Raw genomic sequence first — 16,480 nt, forward strand, 5'->3', positions numbered from 1 at the left:
GGGCCTGACTTTTGGCGCCCCTAAGGCAAGACATGACGTGCCCAATGTGATTACTCTACGGAGTAGATCGGGGAAAGAAGTCCAAGAAAAAAGAACTGACTACTACGGAGTACACACGTTTTAACTTCCATGATTGATTAAAGGGTATGCAGTCATGAAGTATCGAATTAGGTACGGGACTTGGGTATTTAGATTTAGATATACCGAGCAAGGTTTTCCTAGGACGAGGCTGGAAAGAGTAAACTCGCTAGCCTTCAGATGACAACCAGAATTCGATAGATAGATACGGGTTGACACGGACAGGTAAGTATAGCATCGGGATTCTCTTTCGGAAAATCTACGGATTGGAAAATCAAACAAACACCGAAGGTGACATGAGACGTTGAATCACGTTGCGCCTGAGCCTGTTATCCCCGACGATTCTTGGCTTTTCTTTTCTTTTCTTTTCCATCGTATGTTTTGTTGTTTTCATTTTTTTTTTTTTTTCCTTCCTGTCGGTCTCCTTTTTGAGCAATTGGTTGCGGCTGAGAGATGTCGTCCGCGGTGGGGCAATACCTCTCAGTCTCAAGCCCTACAGAAAGTCAGACACTTCAAGAGGCGTTTGAATTAGAATTAGAACTGACAAAGTCCTGAAGATGACCCTGGAACCGCTAGATTGGAATCGTCAACCATCGACCTCCTCTTTTATTTATTATTTTTTTATTTATTTTGATTACTGGGGTCTATTTTCGGGCAAACAGACAGCCAGCCAGCCAGCCAGACAGACAGGGGTAAGATAGGGTAGAGAAGAGAGGAAATAGGCTGCAGATGTGAAACCACCGCTAGAAAAATCGAAGCCAGCATGGGGGATGGATTATGGAAGACTCTGACCGGGACGATGATTGTCCCGGGGAGGGGATGGAAAAAAAAACAACTAAAGGTGACGAAACAGGGAATTGAGAAAGACGGCGGTGGCACAAGTTTCAGCCGGCGTTGCACCTTTCCAGTCGGCCGGATGAAACTGACCGTTCCTTATCGACGACGTGCCATCATACATGTCAGACTTTCGCTAATTTTGATCGAATGGAGGAATGGTCGCTTTGTTTTTTTTTTTTTTTTTTCTTTTGGGGTTCCAGCAGGGATTGCGGATGGTGTTTTGGTAACAGGTATAGTGATAGTGTACACCGTACGCGGTATGTAACTACAGTACCTACAAAGGACGGTAGCGTAGATCTAACGTATGTACATACTTTAATCCAAAGTACCAACGGTGATCATAATTAAGGGGGAAAAGGGGGTGGAAGAGGGGACGAGAGAATCGGCCCTAGCAGGGATGACAGCCCATGATGACCGCCATGTGAGGTGGATGCAACTAAAGTAAAATGTAGAAATGATTGAAAGACGAGAAATAAAATAGTTAATAATAGTTAAAAATAAGAACTGCCACTCCACCACGTCTTGCCCCGCCACAATTGATTGGATTGCCGAGACGATCAAAACTTTTGACGAATACTAGATTGCCGCTTTAGGGAAGTGTACAACCTCCGAGAAGAGTAACCAACCCACTCGCGTCTCCAGCTGTCCCAAACTACATTCTCTGGAGACTGGAGGGCTAATCGAGACAGTGTCAGAAGTTCCAAACTAGCTACGGAGTGCTATTATCGTGCTATCTATCCAGGGCTACGGGTCGGATCCATGGTCACGGGAGGCCTGTCAAATTCATCACAACAATAATCCTTCATGGACGTGGCCAGCCCTTCGGTGAGAAAAGAAACAAAGCAAGAAGAAAGAGAGACAAGATCGGAATTGTGTCATGTCCGTGTCTCTGTGCTGAATCTGCCTACATAGCCTGACAGCCTGATGGCCTGATGCCTATGGCCTAGAGTCTGACAGCAGCTTCCACTTGCCAGGCCCCCCTTCAACCTGCATCAGCACGGCGAGAAATCTGCATGCGTTGTTGCACAAAAGCCTCATGCCACGTTTTCTGGGGAGCGCATCATCATCCCAAGCTGGGATTAGAGAAGCGGATTAATGAATTTAGCCCGCCCGAGAAATCGGCGAGAAGGAATGAGCAACGCACCCCTGCGCTGCCTAATTCCCTAGCCCCTCCTCCGATGTAAGTATGATCATGAAGGCTGCCATGTGACGAAAGGAAGCCTAGTTCACTTACCCTCCGTAGCTCGAGGGTCGGGCGGTCCTTAGAGGCTTGGCTAGTATCATGATGATCATCTCGAGAACCGACGTTTGCCTTCATGCCAACGAGATCTGACACCGTGTAGATGACCAAATGCAAAGAGTCTGGACCGGACGATATTGTTTTTCTTTGATGAAACCAATAAAGTCAGAAACAGCTCTGTAAGGCCTGGGAGCTGAAGCCGACAGGGCAGATAAAGTGTATGGCAACCATGGGTGGCAGCGATGCCTTAGGTTGTCAGCTTTCTTTTTTTTTTTCAATTTTTTATTATTTTATTTTCTGATGACCTAGAATGACCTCGGTGGCTAACCCCATCCAGTAGCAGCGGAGATACCCGATCCGCCATTATGACGGCACCCAATGACTTCCGGCCGGCCACTCTCCGCATTCGATAGCGGCCAATTGGAAGACCCCCTGGCCATCCCTGCACGGTTCCCTTCGCTAAGAGCCCTTCTCGCGAGATGGCACCGAATGGAGTTAGCGGCTGTGGCCCTTCCTGATGGGGTCACCGCTTGTCCTTTTTTTTTGTATCTTATTATTATTATCCTTCCAGTTCGTACCAACCTTAATTGGTTCCCTCGATAACCTTCCCTCTCCTGCATCACCTGTCCAGGGCTGTTGGAATAGATTAATTCAACCCCCTTTCCAGTCGAGGTCCAGATCTTGCTCTCGCACAAGGCAGTCAATCCCTGTCGGTCTCAAACCATGTGGGCGGAGGATGAATCACCTTGTCAACCGCCCCCCGGAGAAAGAAGAAGCATGCCAAACCCGTCCACCATCATCAAGGCATGTCAGAACCCAATCAACCTTGATGACGGAGCTATAGTTAGTGGGTTCGCGGTGACTCACAAGTCATAACTCGACTCAACTTAGCCTTCTTGCGTTCCTTGTCCACCTCTTTTTGCTTGAACTGCCACCACTAGAATCAATGGCGGCGCCCGCTAGGACATTTCTCGGCCTGGAGGAATTAGAAAAATCGTCCCGGCCGGTCCTGAACCGTTTTAGCGTGACGATTAAGCTATCGGTATGTGGAAGTGGAACTACAACGTACGGAGTACACAGTTGATGCAGGCGGTTCTACCCACCTTGACTTTGCTGCTGACTGTCTGACGTGCGGTGCGTACACCATAAGGGAAGATGACTCTTTCGGTCTGGGATGGATTCCCTCTGGGTGGTGAAGCACTAGTCGCGTAGGTAGCTTACCTGAGGAACCCGGAAAGGTGTGTAGTACTACCGTTCGGTACTAGTGATCATGCTGTCCGTTGCAGACCCTATCAGGACCTCTATGGTAGTTACCACTTTGGTCCATGAGGTAAGCTACATGGACGATGCTGACTACTCCTGTTGCTCTGGGATATGATCGCCGTCTCTAATCGAATAAGTTAGGTCGAGTAGTTATCTTTGTTCTTTGGCCTGGGTGTCTTCTTGCAACTTTCCCCCATCTAGATTTTCTACCTCCGACTCGACTCTATTTCGATCGAGGCGCGGCCGATCCCAATAACCAAAACCCAAGTAAACTTTGGGACAGCATCAACTCTACAAAAATAGAGGCGGCGATCTCTAGTTAGGGGACTCCATTGTCCAGAGCCCATACTCCATACCCAAACAGAAAAAAAAAAAAAAAAAAAAAGCACGGCCTTGCCTGGCGGTGGCAGTCCGCAAGTTCCACACCTTAGTTTTTTTAAACTTTTCACCAGACCGCATTAATTGCCTTTTTCTCACTTGTTGTTTTCTGCGATTTTCCTACGGAGTCGGAGTCGGGGGCGGATCTTACCGTTCTAAACCTATTTCCCACTAGTTCGTACCAGCCATTACCGCGATCAACCCCCCTTTTGTGCCATGGTCCATCTTTCGCTGTCTAGAGTCTGGACAACTGGACACTGGAATGTATATCCCCCGTACCGGACCGGACTAGGAGCTCTCTACGGTGTAAATGATTTCCACAGACCAACAGACCACATAACAATGAAACTGAAAAAGAAAAAAAATGGAGAATGTCAATCAATCAGTCCCGACCCCTCGGAGCCTCAGTAGTCTCCGGTCTCCACTTCCGCCAAGTCACGCTTTACCCAATACTTCCCGATTGACGATGTCTTTGACTTCTGGCCCCCCCGGGTGCACGTCCTTCGGATGGGTTTCTGGCTCCTGTCTCCGATCTATTGGGGGGGTTTTGATTGGAGATCTTCCTTTTTTTTTTTTTTTTTCTTGGTTTGTTCTCAGGTGACTTGTTTGTTCTGCTCTTTCTCTAGCTGCTAAGTTACTGCTAGTGACTTCCAGTCTGGGTGTTCAGTGCTCTGCAGTACTGTATGTATGTACAATGTACAATGTACTGTACGGTGAAGCAATAAATCCCTAAAACTCATTGACAGCAAATAAGCAATTCAAATCTGACATATCTCACTACTACTACTTCGTATAACTAAGCTATCCGCATAAGCTACCCATCCACCGACGTAGAGCCATAGACTCGCGCAATCTTATCTTCCGAGACAAGAGAATAAGACAAGACTCCGTATTCCAGATCTACGGAATCAACTCGGCAAATGTACGGAGGACGGTGCTACGGAGTAACCTAAGTTAAGTTGAGCAAGGCTACGCTAGCTGGACATGCTAGTTCTGAATCCGGCGGAGGAGGTCCGTTTAGGGAAGTGGTTTTGCGATGGGATTTTTGGATTGGGGCATCCTTCGCGTCTTGGCTGGATTCCTTTGTTTTTTTGGTAACTATGGAGTGCTTGGTTGTTGTGCGTAGTGTATTGTTCTGTGGATAGAGGATAGAGGTTTAGAGATAGGTGGATTTCGAGATTCGGGCCTGTGGAGTGTGGAGTGGGGAGAGGAGAGATGTTGGTTAGTTAGTGATGGCTATTGATTGATTGGATTTAGTCTCGGGGAGCGTGTGTGTGTCTTTGCTAACTATTCAAGACTTGCTGACCTAAAGAGCAGGTCTGAGTAACTAGCTGACTATCTAGTCTGAGATATTGACACTTCATCAATGGTCGCTCCTCAACTAGCATCCGAGTCTGTTTCGGGGACCTCTAAACGCCCCAGTCAGATAATCGGCCTCTTCGGTGAACGAACGGGTTCTCCCAACAGAAACAGAACGTGTTCAACTGAGAGTAACTTACCTTTTAGCTTTATTGGTGTCGTCAGTGAATCAAGACATGTTTGTCTCGCTGGTCATCTCGAATCCGAGTGAAACTTGATACACACATGACGAGGCAGTCTATCATCTTATCGATCGATAAATGGGAGGTCAGGGCTGATGGGGACCTGAAGTTGTTGTTGGCTTTTGTCTCGGGGAGAGCTGGGGTCTCGTTCTTTTTCTTGTCGTGTCTCTCTTTTATCATACTTAGACTTGGTAGATGTTTGAGTCGGTTGGACAGCGCTATTGAGTCTTCCGTCAGGAGAAATCCAGGTCATCTGAGAGCTGAACAGCTGGAGAGCCAAAAAGGGTGAACGGTGTGGCTTGTGAGATTTGTCTCGTTGGGATCTACTCATATATTGCGTAATGGGATGTGCTTGATCTTAGGTGCTTGGAGATCCAGTTAGCTGGCTATTTTTGGCGATACAGTGCTAGATTCTTTTGGCAGTAAGATGCATAGGTTGTTGTTCTATCTTGCTTCCGTAGTCACCGATTATTGAGACTTTTTCCTTTACAGAGGCCAAAATTGAATAGTTGTGTCTTTCTAGGTTGTGTCATGGATAAGAAATACCTTACTTTAATAATGTAGGCAATCGGAAATGTCTATCTTAAACCCATCTCTTCCTTTGCTAGACGGTTTGAAGTGTTTCAGACTTGCTAGCTTTCAGCATTTGATTCAATGTCCACTACATTGTGAGTATCATAATAAAATGTGATGGCATAATAAAATGTGATGGGTAGAGGATAATGCTATATATAGAGATTCAATCGTGTGTATTACACCCTTATGTATCTGAGCTGGGCAAGATAGACAGCCGGATCCGTTCTAGGGATGCTAGTGAGCACTGTCATAAACCGGGGCACGAGACTATAGATTTATGTCTTGTGATTACAACCCTATATATGTCAGCTTCACTACCCGCTCTATAGTTTAGAGAATCATCACCAGACTCTAGGTACGGATATTCTTGGATCAACTAATTATCCCCCAGTACTTCGTATCAACATGGAGAACGAACGGGCCGGCCCGACTATGATCTTCGAGGATACGAGAGGGTGCCATGGGGAAGTGGATAGATGGAACAGAGTGAAGTCATTCAATATACAGAGTGATTACGGTCCTTAAATTGAATTAACAGGACATGGGGATAAACAGACCCAACTAACTTACATAAATGACAGGCAACTCTAAGGAAATGACTACACCAATAGAACCTACGATGTGTTGTCCATGGAACTGGATTGTGGATGATGATGATGTTGCATCTCCACTTTGCTCCATAATTCTCGGTTAACACACTCATCCGAGAGCTTCAAAATATGAGACAAAACGGGTTGCCACATGCACAAAGTGCTCCCTTGGCCTAGGGGTTATGGCGTGGCTCTTATGGTGTACTTCCTACTACAGGATTCCCCATGAATTGTGACTAGCCGAAGTCGTGGGTTCGATTCCCACAGGGAGCAAACCCATTTTTTGCATCCTTTTTGGATCTTTTTCTGCCTACGGAAAGATAAACTACATACATCCATCTCTCTCTCTTTTTTCCCTTCCCCCCTCCTCCCTCTCTCCCATCCCTTCCTTCCCACTTACTTACTAACCAACATCTCAAACTACATACTTTTTTACCGTCATCCGTCTAACCAACTGCAAGTGGCAACGAACGTTCCTATCTCTCCTTTCCGCTTTACTTCGTCATACTTTTTCTTTCTCTCTACTACTACTCGATAGAGTTACTTAGTTGCTGGTTGTTGGTTCATCATGTGCCACTCACTAATCCCATCCAATCCAGCAGCCATCGACTACTAACCATATCAGTAACTTCGTATATGACATGACAGATAGAGAAAAAAAAAAGATAGATAGATAGATACTCCAGCCCAACCTAACCTAACCTAACCACCGGCCAGTCAGTCAGTCAGTCAGTCAGTCAGTCAGTCAGTCAGTCAGCAACTACCACCGGAAAAGGAAGTCAACAAGGCTGAATGAAATCATCGTTACTTTAGTTTATTCATACTTTCTTCTAGTTTCTAACGAGTAATCGACCTAGGCGTAGTCAGTCAGACGTAGTCCTCCCTGACCTAGCGAGCCTACCAAACAGAAAAATCCCCTTTCTTTTTTTTTCCTCGCCACTAAATTACGTTACTGAGAGATCTGGCTGATATTACGGACGGAAACTAATTAGCAACTAGCTAGCTAGCTAGCTAACTAACTAGCCCTTCTCAACCGCTTCTTTTTTCTTCTAGCGAGTAAGCCGTAAGCCCAGTTAGTAAGGAGTAAGCAGTCTGTCTGTTCACTGTTGCAGCGTTAACTTGCTATGTTAGTTAGTTAGTACTAGTAATGCTAGCTAGGTAGTTAGGTTAGCTAGGCCAAGAACGAAACGCATGCTACTGCAACCTACGGTATACTAGGTACTCCTAACTAACCACTTCAAACCCCGTCCTGATCAGATCACTTGTTTCATCTTTTTTTAGGCTGCTTTCGTGCAGAGTCTCATCTGCTTTGTCTGTCTGGCTGTGTCTCCTTCCTAGGTTGGTGGCATCTTGCGAGTTTGGGGTTGATTGGGCTGGAAAGTTGGTTAAATACCTAGATAAAGGTCGCGATTTTTTCCCGTTTGGTGGATAGTGTTGTTTCTTGGACATGTGGATGTAGATGGATGGATGGATGGATGGATTCTAGGTAGATAGGACTGACGTACTACTTACTTTCCGTGCTTGGGATTTTAGTTGTCTCTTTCTTTATTTCGATCAATATGTTTCTCTCTCTCTCTCTCCCTCTCTCTTGGATTGAACATGTCCGAGATTATACGTAGATAGATCTATTAACCACATACTCAACTCAATAACCTACATACAGTACAGAAGTACTACCAACTCTACCTACGATTAAAAATAGAATGAATAATTAGATGGATGACTTACTTACGAGCCACGAGGATGCCAGGTAAGTATCCACCTGCCCGCCTGCCTACCTGCATGCAAATATCCCGGATGAATGGATGATGGATGATGGATGGGGTCTGTCTGTCCATCTGATTGTCTGTTCATCCCGTCCAACTGCCCCCAACACCGCGTTTCTTCTTTCTTTAGCTACACGTGTATGTATGCTGTAAATTGGTAGGTACTGTAACTAGGTACAGTAGCATTATGCACAAGAAAGGGGGGATCCTGGGGCTGGTTTCCTGCAGCTGTGTTGTATCTATACTTAGCAGCAGCAGGTATACGGTAGAGTAACGAAAGAGGAATACCGGCACAAAAATGAGAAAAAGAAAAGACGGAAGCTTGCAATCAACTTCCCCTCTCAACACAGTAATGATCTATCTAAACTAACTATATGTTTTTAACTACTTAAGTCTATCTACCAAATGGTACAAGATGCATCCTCGTTCCATCATAAAAATAAAAAAGAAAAGAAAGAAAAGACAAAACAAACAGACAGTCCATCATGCATCGTTATGCATCGCTTCATTTGTCCCTCCTCTTTGTACCTGTGCCTGTTTCCTCCTCTTGTATATGGATGACATGGAAGAAGTCGAGTCCGTCCTGGCTGTCTTCCTAGGTATCATTCCATATCATATCATACCATCAGGTAAAACGCTCACTGGGACCTGCGAGCCCGTGGACCTTCGCTCTATGCAATCAATCGTGCCAGAAGGAATAAAATCCGCACGAACTGAAAGTATTCATGAAGAAAGGAAGAAAAGAAAACACGCCATGATGAAAAGCAGATGAAAGCAATAAATGTAAGAGAATCGTTAAGTGGTCACTTCATTTCCATCCAATAGAGTTTGAAAGATGGCCAAGATGGGTAAAAAGGGTGAAAGGTTTGATATGAGATACGGATACGGATATTGGGTGAAGTGAAAGGGAAAGAATAAAAAAAGAAAACAATTTTTAATGCGCCTTTCGCCATGGATTTTGTCATCACAAACCACTTAACAAATGCCGAATATAGATCTAAACCTGGTATACAGAACGGAGTTTCGGAGCAACGTTGGGCGGGAGTTGCGAGAGGAAGGAATCGAAGTTGGGTATCATATTTCTGTAGCCTTGCAGCACCTGGTCCATAGTTAGCAACGGGCCCGGCATACGGAATGAGGCAAACTTACCTGCTGGAATGAGCTCTGAATGTCACGGTAGTCCTCGGTGTTAAGCGACTTGCTAGGGAACGAGGCAATGGCCTGGAAGTAGTCACCCAAGCTGGATTCCATCGCCTGTGGGTTCTTCATGACCACCTGGTTGAAGCCCAAAAATGCCGAGGCTTTCTCCCGGGTGAAATCGATCTTGCCCATCGACTTCAGGAACACGCCGGCATACTCGCCCAGGCGCGGAGCCAACTGATCGGAGCAACAGATTCCCAGGCGGCCCAAGGCCATCGCGGCGTTCTCATTGACCGAGTCGATGATCTCTTCGTTGTTGAGAATGACGACCAAACCCTGGTAGAGCTTGTCCAGGTACGGGGATAGCGAGGCCTTCTCGTTGACTGAGTTGACTGCGATCTCTCCGCACGACCAGCAGGCATTGTTCAGCACGCTGAACCCGGTGTACCGCTCGTCGTCCCGGATTAGGTCCAAGTCAAGCTGCTTGATCAGGGTGGGCAGGATGTTGGGGATGAAGGGTTCGAGTTGAGGGTAGATGTTGATGGCACAGTCGCCCAGGAGCGCGTACGACGACTGGCGGACTTCGTAGTTCGGGTCCTCCATGCAGAAGCAGAGCAGATCGAAGAAGCGGGGCTGCGAGTTGGCTACCAGCTCGCCGCTCTTCTGGGGGTCGATGGCCTGGATGATCGCGCTCAGCAGGTCCAGACTGGTGACCAGGAAATCCTTGTCGGGCTCGTCAATGCCCTGGTTGTTGACGGACGCGACGTATTCCTGCAGGTTCTCGAAGATGATCTTGGTGCATCGCTGGAAGAGCGGGGGTGCAAAGGGAGCGAACGCGTCGCCGTAGGCCGCGGCGATGTACCCCAGACACTCAAGCAGGGGGAACAGCTCGCGGGACTGGTCGGAAACCTTGTTGTAGCGGTCGATCAGCGCGGGCATGAGAATGTCCACCAAGTTGGGCTTCGCCAGCTCGCCCATCACGCACTCGGCCAGAGTCTGGACGCAGTCGTACAGGATGTACATATTGCGGTCCTTGTACTTGCCGAAGCACTGCACGAACTGGCGCAGAATGGGCTCGCAGTAGGGCACCAGGTTGGCGTCGGACTTCTCCTCGAGACTGGCAAACGCGGAGGCCGCCGCCTCCTGCACCTTCTTGTTGTTGTCCAGCATGCGGCGCAGGATGCCCTCCATCATCGGCTCGAAGAAGCTGGCGCGCTCCGTGGGGCTGCCCAGATGCGAGGCCCATTCGGAGTACCGGCCCAGGCACCAGCAAGTGATCTGTCGGACCACCGGTTGCTGGTCGTTGAGGAGCGAGATAAGGTAGGGGACGAGTTCGGGTAGGTGGGGGGTGACGGCATCCATGCAACCGTCGGCGACGGCGCCCAGGGTGAGGACGGCGGCCTCGCGCTGGGGCCACTGATCGTGGCGCAAGGTTTCCTTCAGATAGGGCAGGATGATCTCGAAGATCGGCTGGTGGTAGACGTTGGAGAAGACGTCCAGCGCGGCCGCGGAGCACTTGCGCAACGTCCACTCGTCCTCGGGATCGTCGCCGAATTCAGAGTCCTCGATTTCCCCCTCGCTGAGATCGTCGTCGTCATCGTTCTCGACGGGCGCGTCGCCGTTGGCCTGCGCGTCGGGCTTGGACGAGTCCAGGCGCGAACCCTTGGATTTGGCAAACTGCGGACGCAGGTCCTCGGCGCGGTCCTCCACCTCGGCATCGTCTCCCTCCCCGGCCAAGCGAATGGCGTCGTCCTCGTCGTAGACCATACTCTGCAGCAGCACGGGGACGATCTTGGACATGTGCGGGGCCAACGATTGTTGCAGCTTGATCTGCTCTCCCGCAACGAGCCAGAACTCGGCGGCGTCGAGAGCGAGCTCAGGATCCTCCCGGTTGTTTTGTTGCAGGATGATGTAGTTGACCAGGCCTTCCATGTGCGGCACGAGCTTCTCGGGGGCGAAATCCACGAGCTGCGCGAAGGTCAGGCAGACGGTGCGGCGGACATCGGTATTCGGATCGTTGGCCAGTTGGAACAGCTGCGACAGGAACAGGTCCATCGAGGCCACCAAGGCCTGGGGGCGGTGGGGGAGGAAGATGTGGATGGTCTTGAGGGCCGTGGCGCGCACGTTGGCACTCGGGTTCGAGGTGAACTCCAGCAGCTTGGGAATAATCACGTCGAGCGGGCACTGTCCCTGGTAGTCGCGCTCGAGGACCTTTCGGTTGTCCTCGCAGACCTTGGCGAGGGCCGACATGGCGGCCTCCTGCGCCAGAGCCGGGGTATCCCTGGACGAGTTGTCCACGAGGGCCAGCAGCTCGTGGAGGACTTCGGGCCAGGCCAGCAGACCCGCTTGCTGGACCAGCTCTGTGATGATGCTTCCGGCGGAGTTTCGCACCTGAAAGTTCCCGTCGCGGAGACCGGCCAGGGTGGCCGACCGAATGTACGCCAGACACGGTTGGGCGACAGTATTGTAGGCCACGCGGATCTTCGTCTTCAAGTTCATGGCCGCGGCGAAACGAACCATATTCCAGGTCTCATCGTCGAAAGCCACCACGGAGGGGGCCTGCGGTGTGCTGAACAGATAGGTGATGTAGTTGACATAGTCGGGCGAGGAGGTTGCTTGTACTAGCATCTGTGGGCGGGGAGGGAACAGTTAGAATCCGGATCCGGTCCTCTTGACTGAGAGATTATATGGAAACACATTCCGCCGCCAGGTTGCCGGAGACCAGGTAAGGGAGGACAGAGAGGGTAGAAAGGATAGAACGCAGAGGAGCGACTTCGAACGAGCGGAGGGGGGGGGGGGGACAACGCACCTGTTCGGCCTGTTTCTGAGCATTGCGATTGTAGGGGTTTAAGGAGTCACGAAGACAGCAGGCCAGCTGCCTCAATGGCTCATCCTGAGGGTGCCAGTCCATGGTGTAGGCGCAAGACAGGAAGAAAGGGCGAACAACGGAGGGCGGGTTGGTGCGAAGAGGAAAAGCGCCGAGGGGGGGCGAGGAGTGTGTGGATTTGCCTCGCTCAAAGGAACCCCGCCGTCTTGGGTCTGTCTGTTCGGTCGGATCTCCTCTGTCGGGGGTTGCTAGGATTACCTAACCACGAGACGGAACAAGAGAAAATAAACACTAGCAAAGAATCTCTTTAAGACAAAAGAGAGAAGAAAAGAAGAAGGATGCAAGTTGGCTGACCAGCAAAGAAAAGAAAACGAGGGTTTCCAGGGTCGCCGTTCCGTACCGTATTCGTCAGTACGAGAAGAAGTAGAAAAAAATGAAGAAGTACCGGAAGAACTGCCAGGAAGATTGGAAAAAGAAGATAGGAGACGGGGAGATCAGAAAGAAACCAATTCTGCCTTGTCTTCACGCATCCCATCTTTTCTCTCTCGACTCTGTCCGGTGCATCTCCTCAGTCCCTGGTGGTAATACCAATACCCCGTCAGTCGCCGCTTTACCGCCCTCGCCGCTTTACAAGAAGCCTACAGCAGCCAGAGACAGATAGAGGATAGCACTATAGATAACTATAGATACAGACACAGAGACAACAGACAGACCTTCATCTGCAGCCTTATGCTGGTAGTCGCTTTTAGGTTGGTCTGAACGTATAGGGACCTTAGAGTGACGGTGGTGTTATATAAGTTCGTCTGAGGAGACCATCTTTCTTCTCAACCTGTCCTCTTCAGGTGTCAGATCGGGTGCACTTGAGTACTGGTAATCATCAGAAGCGAGACTCTCTAAATCTTTTTATACCGATCTTCTAGTGTTCTTGTAGTGCAGAAGGGCTGGGATGAGAGAGGTCACGTGTCTGCAGTCTCGTGTGAGGCCCGTGCGCCGGACTGGTGCCTGATGCAGCCTCAGGTGTCGAGATACAGGCACCCCGGCGTGCATTCGATGACGGGGGAGGAAACTTCTCTTGGATACTCCTCTGTAGAATGGAATTATCAAACATCTCTGGTCGATTGATTCCATGCTGCCCGTGACATTGTTACACCTGGTGGTGAGATGAACCTGTCTGCCTGTCCATGTAAAAAATATCTTCTCTCTCCTTTCTGGTCGACCATCTCCCTCCAACAGCACCGAATGGGATAATCTGAACCAATACATCAATCGCTATGTCGCGATCCCTCCATCCGAATGGGCCGTCCAAAGTAGACGCCGAGGGACAGGACCCTGCGACAGGGACTGACTTTGTTTCTCATCGCATGGTAGGCAGTCCTGTTCTGATTCTGCAGAGCAACCAGATCCGCCTGGAGATCAAACACGCCATGCTATCGATGCCCGGCATGGCCGTCCTTACTGCACTGTGCTTCGTGGTTGAGGTGCGAGGCTACACTAAACTCTATGACTCTCCTGAGGAAGGCCCCTTTGCGCTCTATACCTACCTGCAGTACCCGCGTTTCATCGCCTTCACGGACTGCGGCATCTACTTCATCCATCGTGGCCTGCATCACCCCTGGGTATACAAGCACCTGCACAAGGCGCACCACAAATGGATCGTGTCGACGCCGTTCGCCAGCTATGCTTTCCACCCGGTAGACGGGTTCAGCCAGAGTTTCCCCTACCATCTGTACCCGTTCCTATTCCCGCTTCAGAAGATTGCCTATTTGGCCTTGTTTGTCTTTGTGACCATTTGGACAGTCATGATTCGTGAGCCCTAACCCCCGTAGCTGACCCTCCCTGGCCAAAATTGCGCTGATCGGAGTAGATGACGGAGAGTATGCCTTGAACTCGCCGTTCGTCAATGGGTCCGCGTGTCATACCATCCACTGGTTTAATCACTTAGTAATGTTTTAAATTCGACCAGTTTACCATAATACTAGCTTTCATTTAATTCAAAGATGCTTGGTCGCATATCGGTAGTTCGCCGGGTGCCTCGAAGGGAGTATAACTTTGCTCCACCGCATGTCGTCGGAAGGCGCTGGACTTCCGCCCTCTCCACTTCTACAGAACTCATCGCAATTCCTGCCCGCTCATACGATCCCAGAAGGGACCAGACCTAGGTCCATCTCTGAAAGGAACTGAGTGTCTCCATAATTTCTGTCTTGAGAAGGCGTCTATCCTAGACAGCTATAAATGCGCATTCTTTATTCTCCTTACATCGTTTTAACATCCGCATGTCCAAACCACACCGAGTTCTCGGACTCAAACTTAACCTAACTCTATACTTCGATTAGCGCAGAGAGGCAATGCATTTCGCACGACGCGCTCACCGCGCGCTCTCATCTCACCCGACGAGACAATTATCCACGACCACCAAATCCACATCCACCCCTTCCGGCCTCTCCATCAACTCCGCCCGACTATGGGATACACTCCACGAAACCTGCGAATGGGGATCTGCCCATCGCTACGGCGAGTTCGTCCCTCCTCTTGCCTCTTACCCCGGATCTAATTTGCAAATCAATTCCCTAATTCAGTCCACAAATACTAAATATATATGTCCAGAGCACGTGAAGAAACCGGCATGGCGCGCCTCACACTCACCGACTCTGACGCGCGAGTTCGTCGCTGGCTAGCCGACGAGGTCAAAAAGCTAGACTGCACCCTCGTTGTCGATCAGATGGGGAACATGTTTGCGCGACGGGCGGGTCGACGTCGTTCGCAGGCTCCAATGACGGCTATGGGCAGCCATTTGGATACCCAGCCCCGGGGAGGTCGGTATGATGGGATCCTGGGGGTGATGGCTGCGTTGGAGGTGCTGAGGACGATGAAGGAGAGTGGGTATGATACGGAGTTTGATGTTGGGTTGGTGAATTGGACGAAGTATGTCCCTCTTCTTTTCCCTTTTCTTGCCGGATTACTGGCCTATCGGTCCGGTTGTGGAATGGATATCTATGATATCTTGGTGGTGTGGTACACCCGATGCTAACGAATGAATGCGACAACAGCGAAGAAGGCGCCCGGTTCCCCAAGTCCATGTGTTCTTCTGGCGTCTGGGCCGGCGCCATCCCCATCCAAGCGGCCTGGGATCTGCGTGACATTCACAACCCGGCCGTGACGCTGCGGTCTGAACTGGAGCGAACCGGATGGCTCGGCGACGTGGCCTGCTCGCCGACCGGCGTGCCCCTAGGAGCGCACTTCGAGCTGCATATCGAGCAGGGTCCGATTCTGCTTGAGACCGGGCGCTCGTTGGGCATCGTCCAGGGGGCCCAAGGGTACCGGTGGCTCTCGGTCACGGTGCATGGGCGGGACGCGCACACGGGGACGACGCCGCTCAGCGCACGGAAGGACCCGCTGCTCGCGGCGTCGAAGATGATCGCTGCGTCGAATGCGGTGGCTCAGAAGCATGGGGCGTTGGCGTCCACGGGGGTGATCAAGACGCCGGCGAATGCTTCCACGAATACGGTTGCGTCGCAGGTCAACTTCACCTTGGATATCCGGCATCCGCAGGACAGCGTGGTCGAGGCGGTGCAGAGGGAGTGTCTCGAAGCGTTCGATGAAATCGCGACGCAGGATGGAAAGGGCGTCTCCTTTGACTGGAAGCTGGATACGGATTCGGCTGCCGTTCAGTTCGACGGCGACTGCACGCGGGCAATCCAGAAGGCTGCTGACGCGCTGGTCGGGCCGCAGAAATGGATGGATATGGTCAGCGGTGCTGGCCATGATAGCGTGTATACAAGCCGGCATTGTCCCACGGCGATGATCTTTGTGCCGTGTCGCGACGGGGTCAGTCATCATTCGGAGGAGTATTGTAGTCAGGATGATTGGTAAGTTTCCTTGGTTGGTGTTTAGTGTTTCATGATGATGCTAATTTGTGATAGTGCTTTGGGTGCTCAGGCTCTGTTGGAGTCTGTGGTCAACTATGATCAGTTGCGGGCTGAGAGAGTGTGAGTTGACTGGACTGGGTTAGGAAGTATCAATGTCGTAGACTAAAGATCCGCTGTAGATCAAATAGAACTAATACGAAGTTTGTCATCTTTACTGTGAATAGACTGTGACTGATCCTGTACATGTAGGCGTTGTAGATGCCTGAGGGCAACTGCCAAGCAATGGCCATTTTCTGTCTGCAACACCATGGAAGACTCTTTCTTCCTACATCCATCTTATCCATCTCATGAATCATCACAATAAGAACAGTCGACTCA

General features: G+C 50.1%; 3 protein-coding genes and 1 non-coding gene across 5 annotated transcripts; 3 read left to right on the forward strand and 1 right to left on the reverse strand.

Moving 5' to 3' along the window:
* The first annotated feature begins 6,665 nt into the window (after positions 1 to 6,665).
* Positions 6,666 to 6,776, forward strand: LDX57_011882. Its single transcript has one exon. It is a non-coding gene; the product is annotated as a tRNA-Ile (tRNA).
* A 1,793-nt stretch (positions 6,777 to 8,569) lies between these two features.
* LDX57_011883 lies at positions 8,570 to 12,582 on the reverse strand. 2 transcript variants are annotated; one of them, XM_046093624.1, is made up of 3 exons: positions 12,219 to 12,582; positions 9,419 to 12,037; positions 8,570 to 9,368 (listed from the first exon to the last, which is right to left on the reverse strand). In XM_046093624.1, the coding sequence occupies exons 1-3, from the start codon at positions 12,318 to 12,320 to the stop codon at positions 9,267 to 9,269; spliced, it is 2,823 nt and encodes a 940-aa protein (XP_045949602.1). In that variant the 5' UTR covers positions 12,321 to 12,582; the 3' UTR covers positions 8,570 to 9,266. The 2 variants fall into 2 exon arrangements, with proteins under 2 accessions (XP_045949602.1, XP_045949603.1); XM_046093625.1 differs by having other exon boundaries at positions 9,419 to 12,582.
* A 925-nt stretch (positions 12,583 to 13,507) lies between these two features.
* Positions 13,508 to 14,053, forward strand: ERG3_4 (sterol desaturase family protein; the record flags this gene model as incomplete). Its single annotated transcript, XM_046093626.1, has 1 exon — positions 13,508 to 14,053. One exon carries the CDS (start codon positions 13,508 to 13,510, stop codon positions 14,051 to 14,053), a length of 546 nt encoding a protein of 181 aa, XP_045949604.1.
* A 528-nt stretch (positions 14,054 to 14,581) lies between these two features.
* On the forward strand, positions 14,582 to 16,106 carry LDX57_011885 (M20 family metallo-hydrolase; the record flags this gene model as incomplete). Its single annotated transcript, XM_046093627.1, has 3 exons — positions 14,582 to 14,751; positions 14,841 to 15,158; positions 15,284 to 16,106. 3 exons carry the CDS (start codon positions 14,582 to 14,584, stop codon positions 16,104 to 16,106), a joined length of 1,311 nt encoding a protein of 436 aa, XP_045949605.1.
* Positions 16,107 to 16,480: the final 374 nt, after the last annotated feature.

This window comes from Aspergillus melleus (genome assembly GCF_016097325.1).
Source record: "Aspergillus melleus strain CBS 546.65 chromosome Unknown contig7, whole genome shotgun sequence".
NCBI classification, from domain to species: domain Eukaryota; kingdom Fungi; phylum Ascomycota; class Eurotiomycetes; order Eurotiales; family Aspergillaceae; genus Aspergillus; species Aspergillus melleus.

Bases quoted from the DNA above. Each gene is read 5' to 3' on its own strand.
- LDX57_011883 (XM_046093624.1), bottom strand. From the start codon at position 12,320: ATGGACTGGCACCCTCAGGATGAGCCATTGAGGCAGCTGGCCTGCTGT. The intron at 12,038-12,218 runs GTGCGTTGTCCC...CCCCGCCCACAG, and splicing joins CTCAGAAACAGGCCGAACAG to ATGCTAGTACAAGCAACCTC. The intron at 9,369-9,418 runs GTAAGTTTGCCT...ACTATGGACCAG, and splicing joins TTCAGAGCTCATTCCAGCAG to GTGCTGCAAGGCTACAGAAA.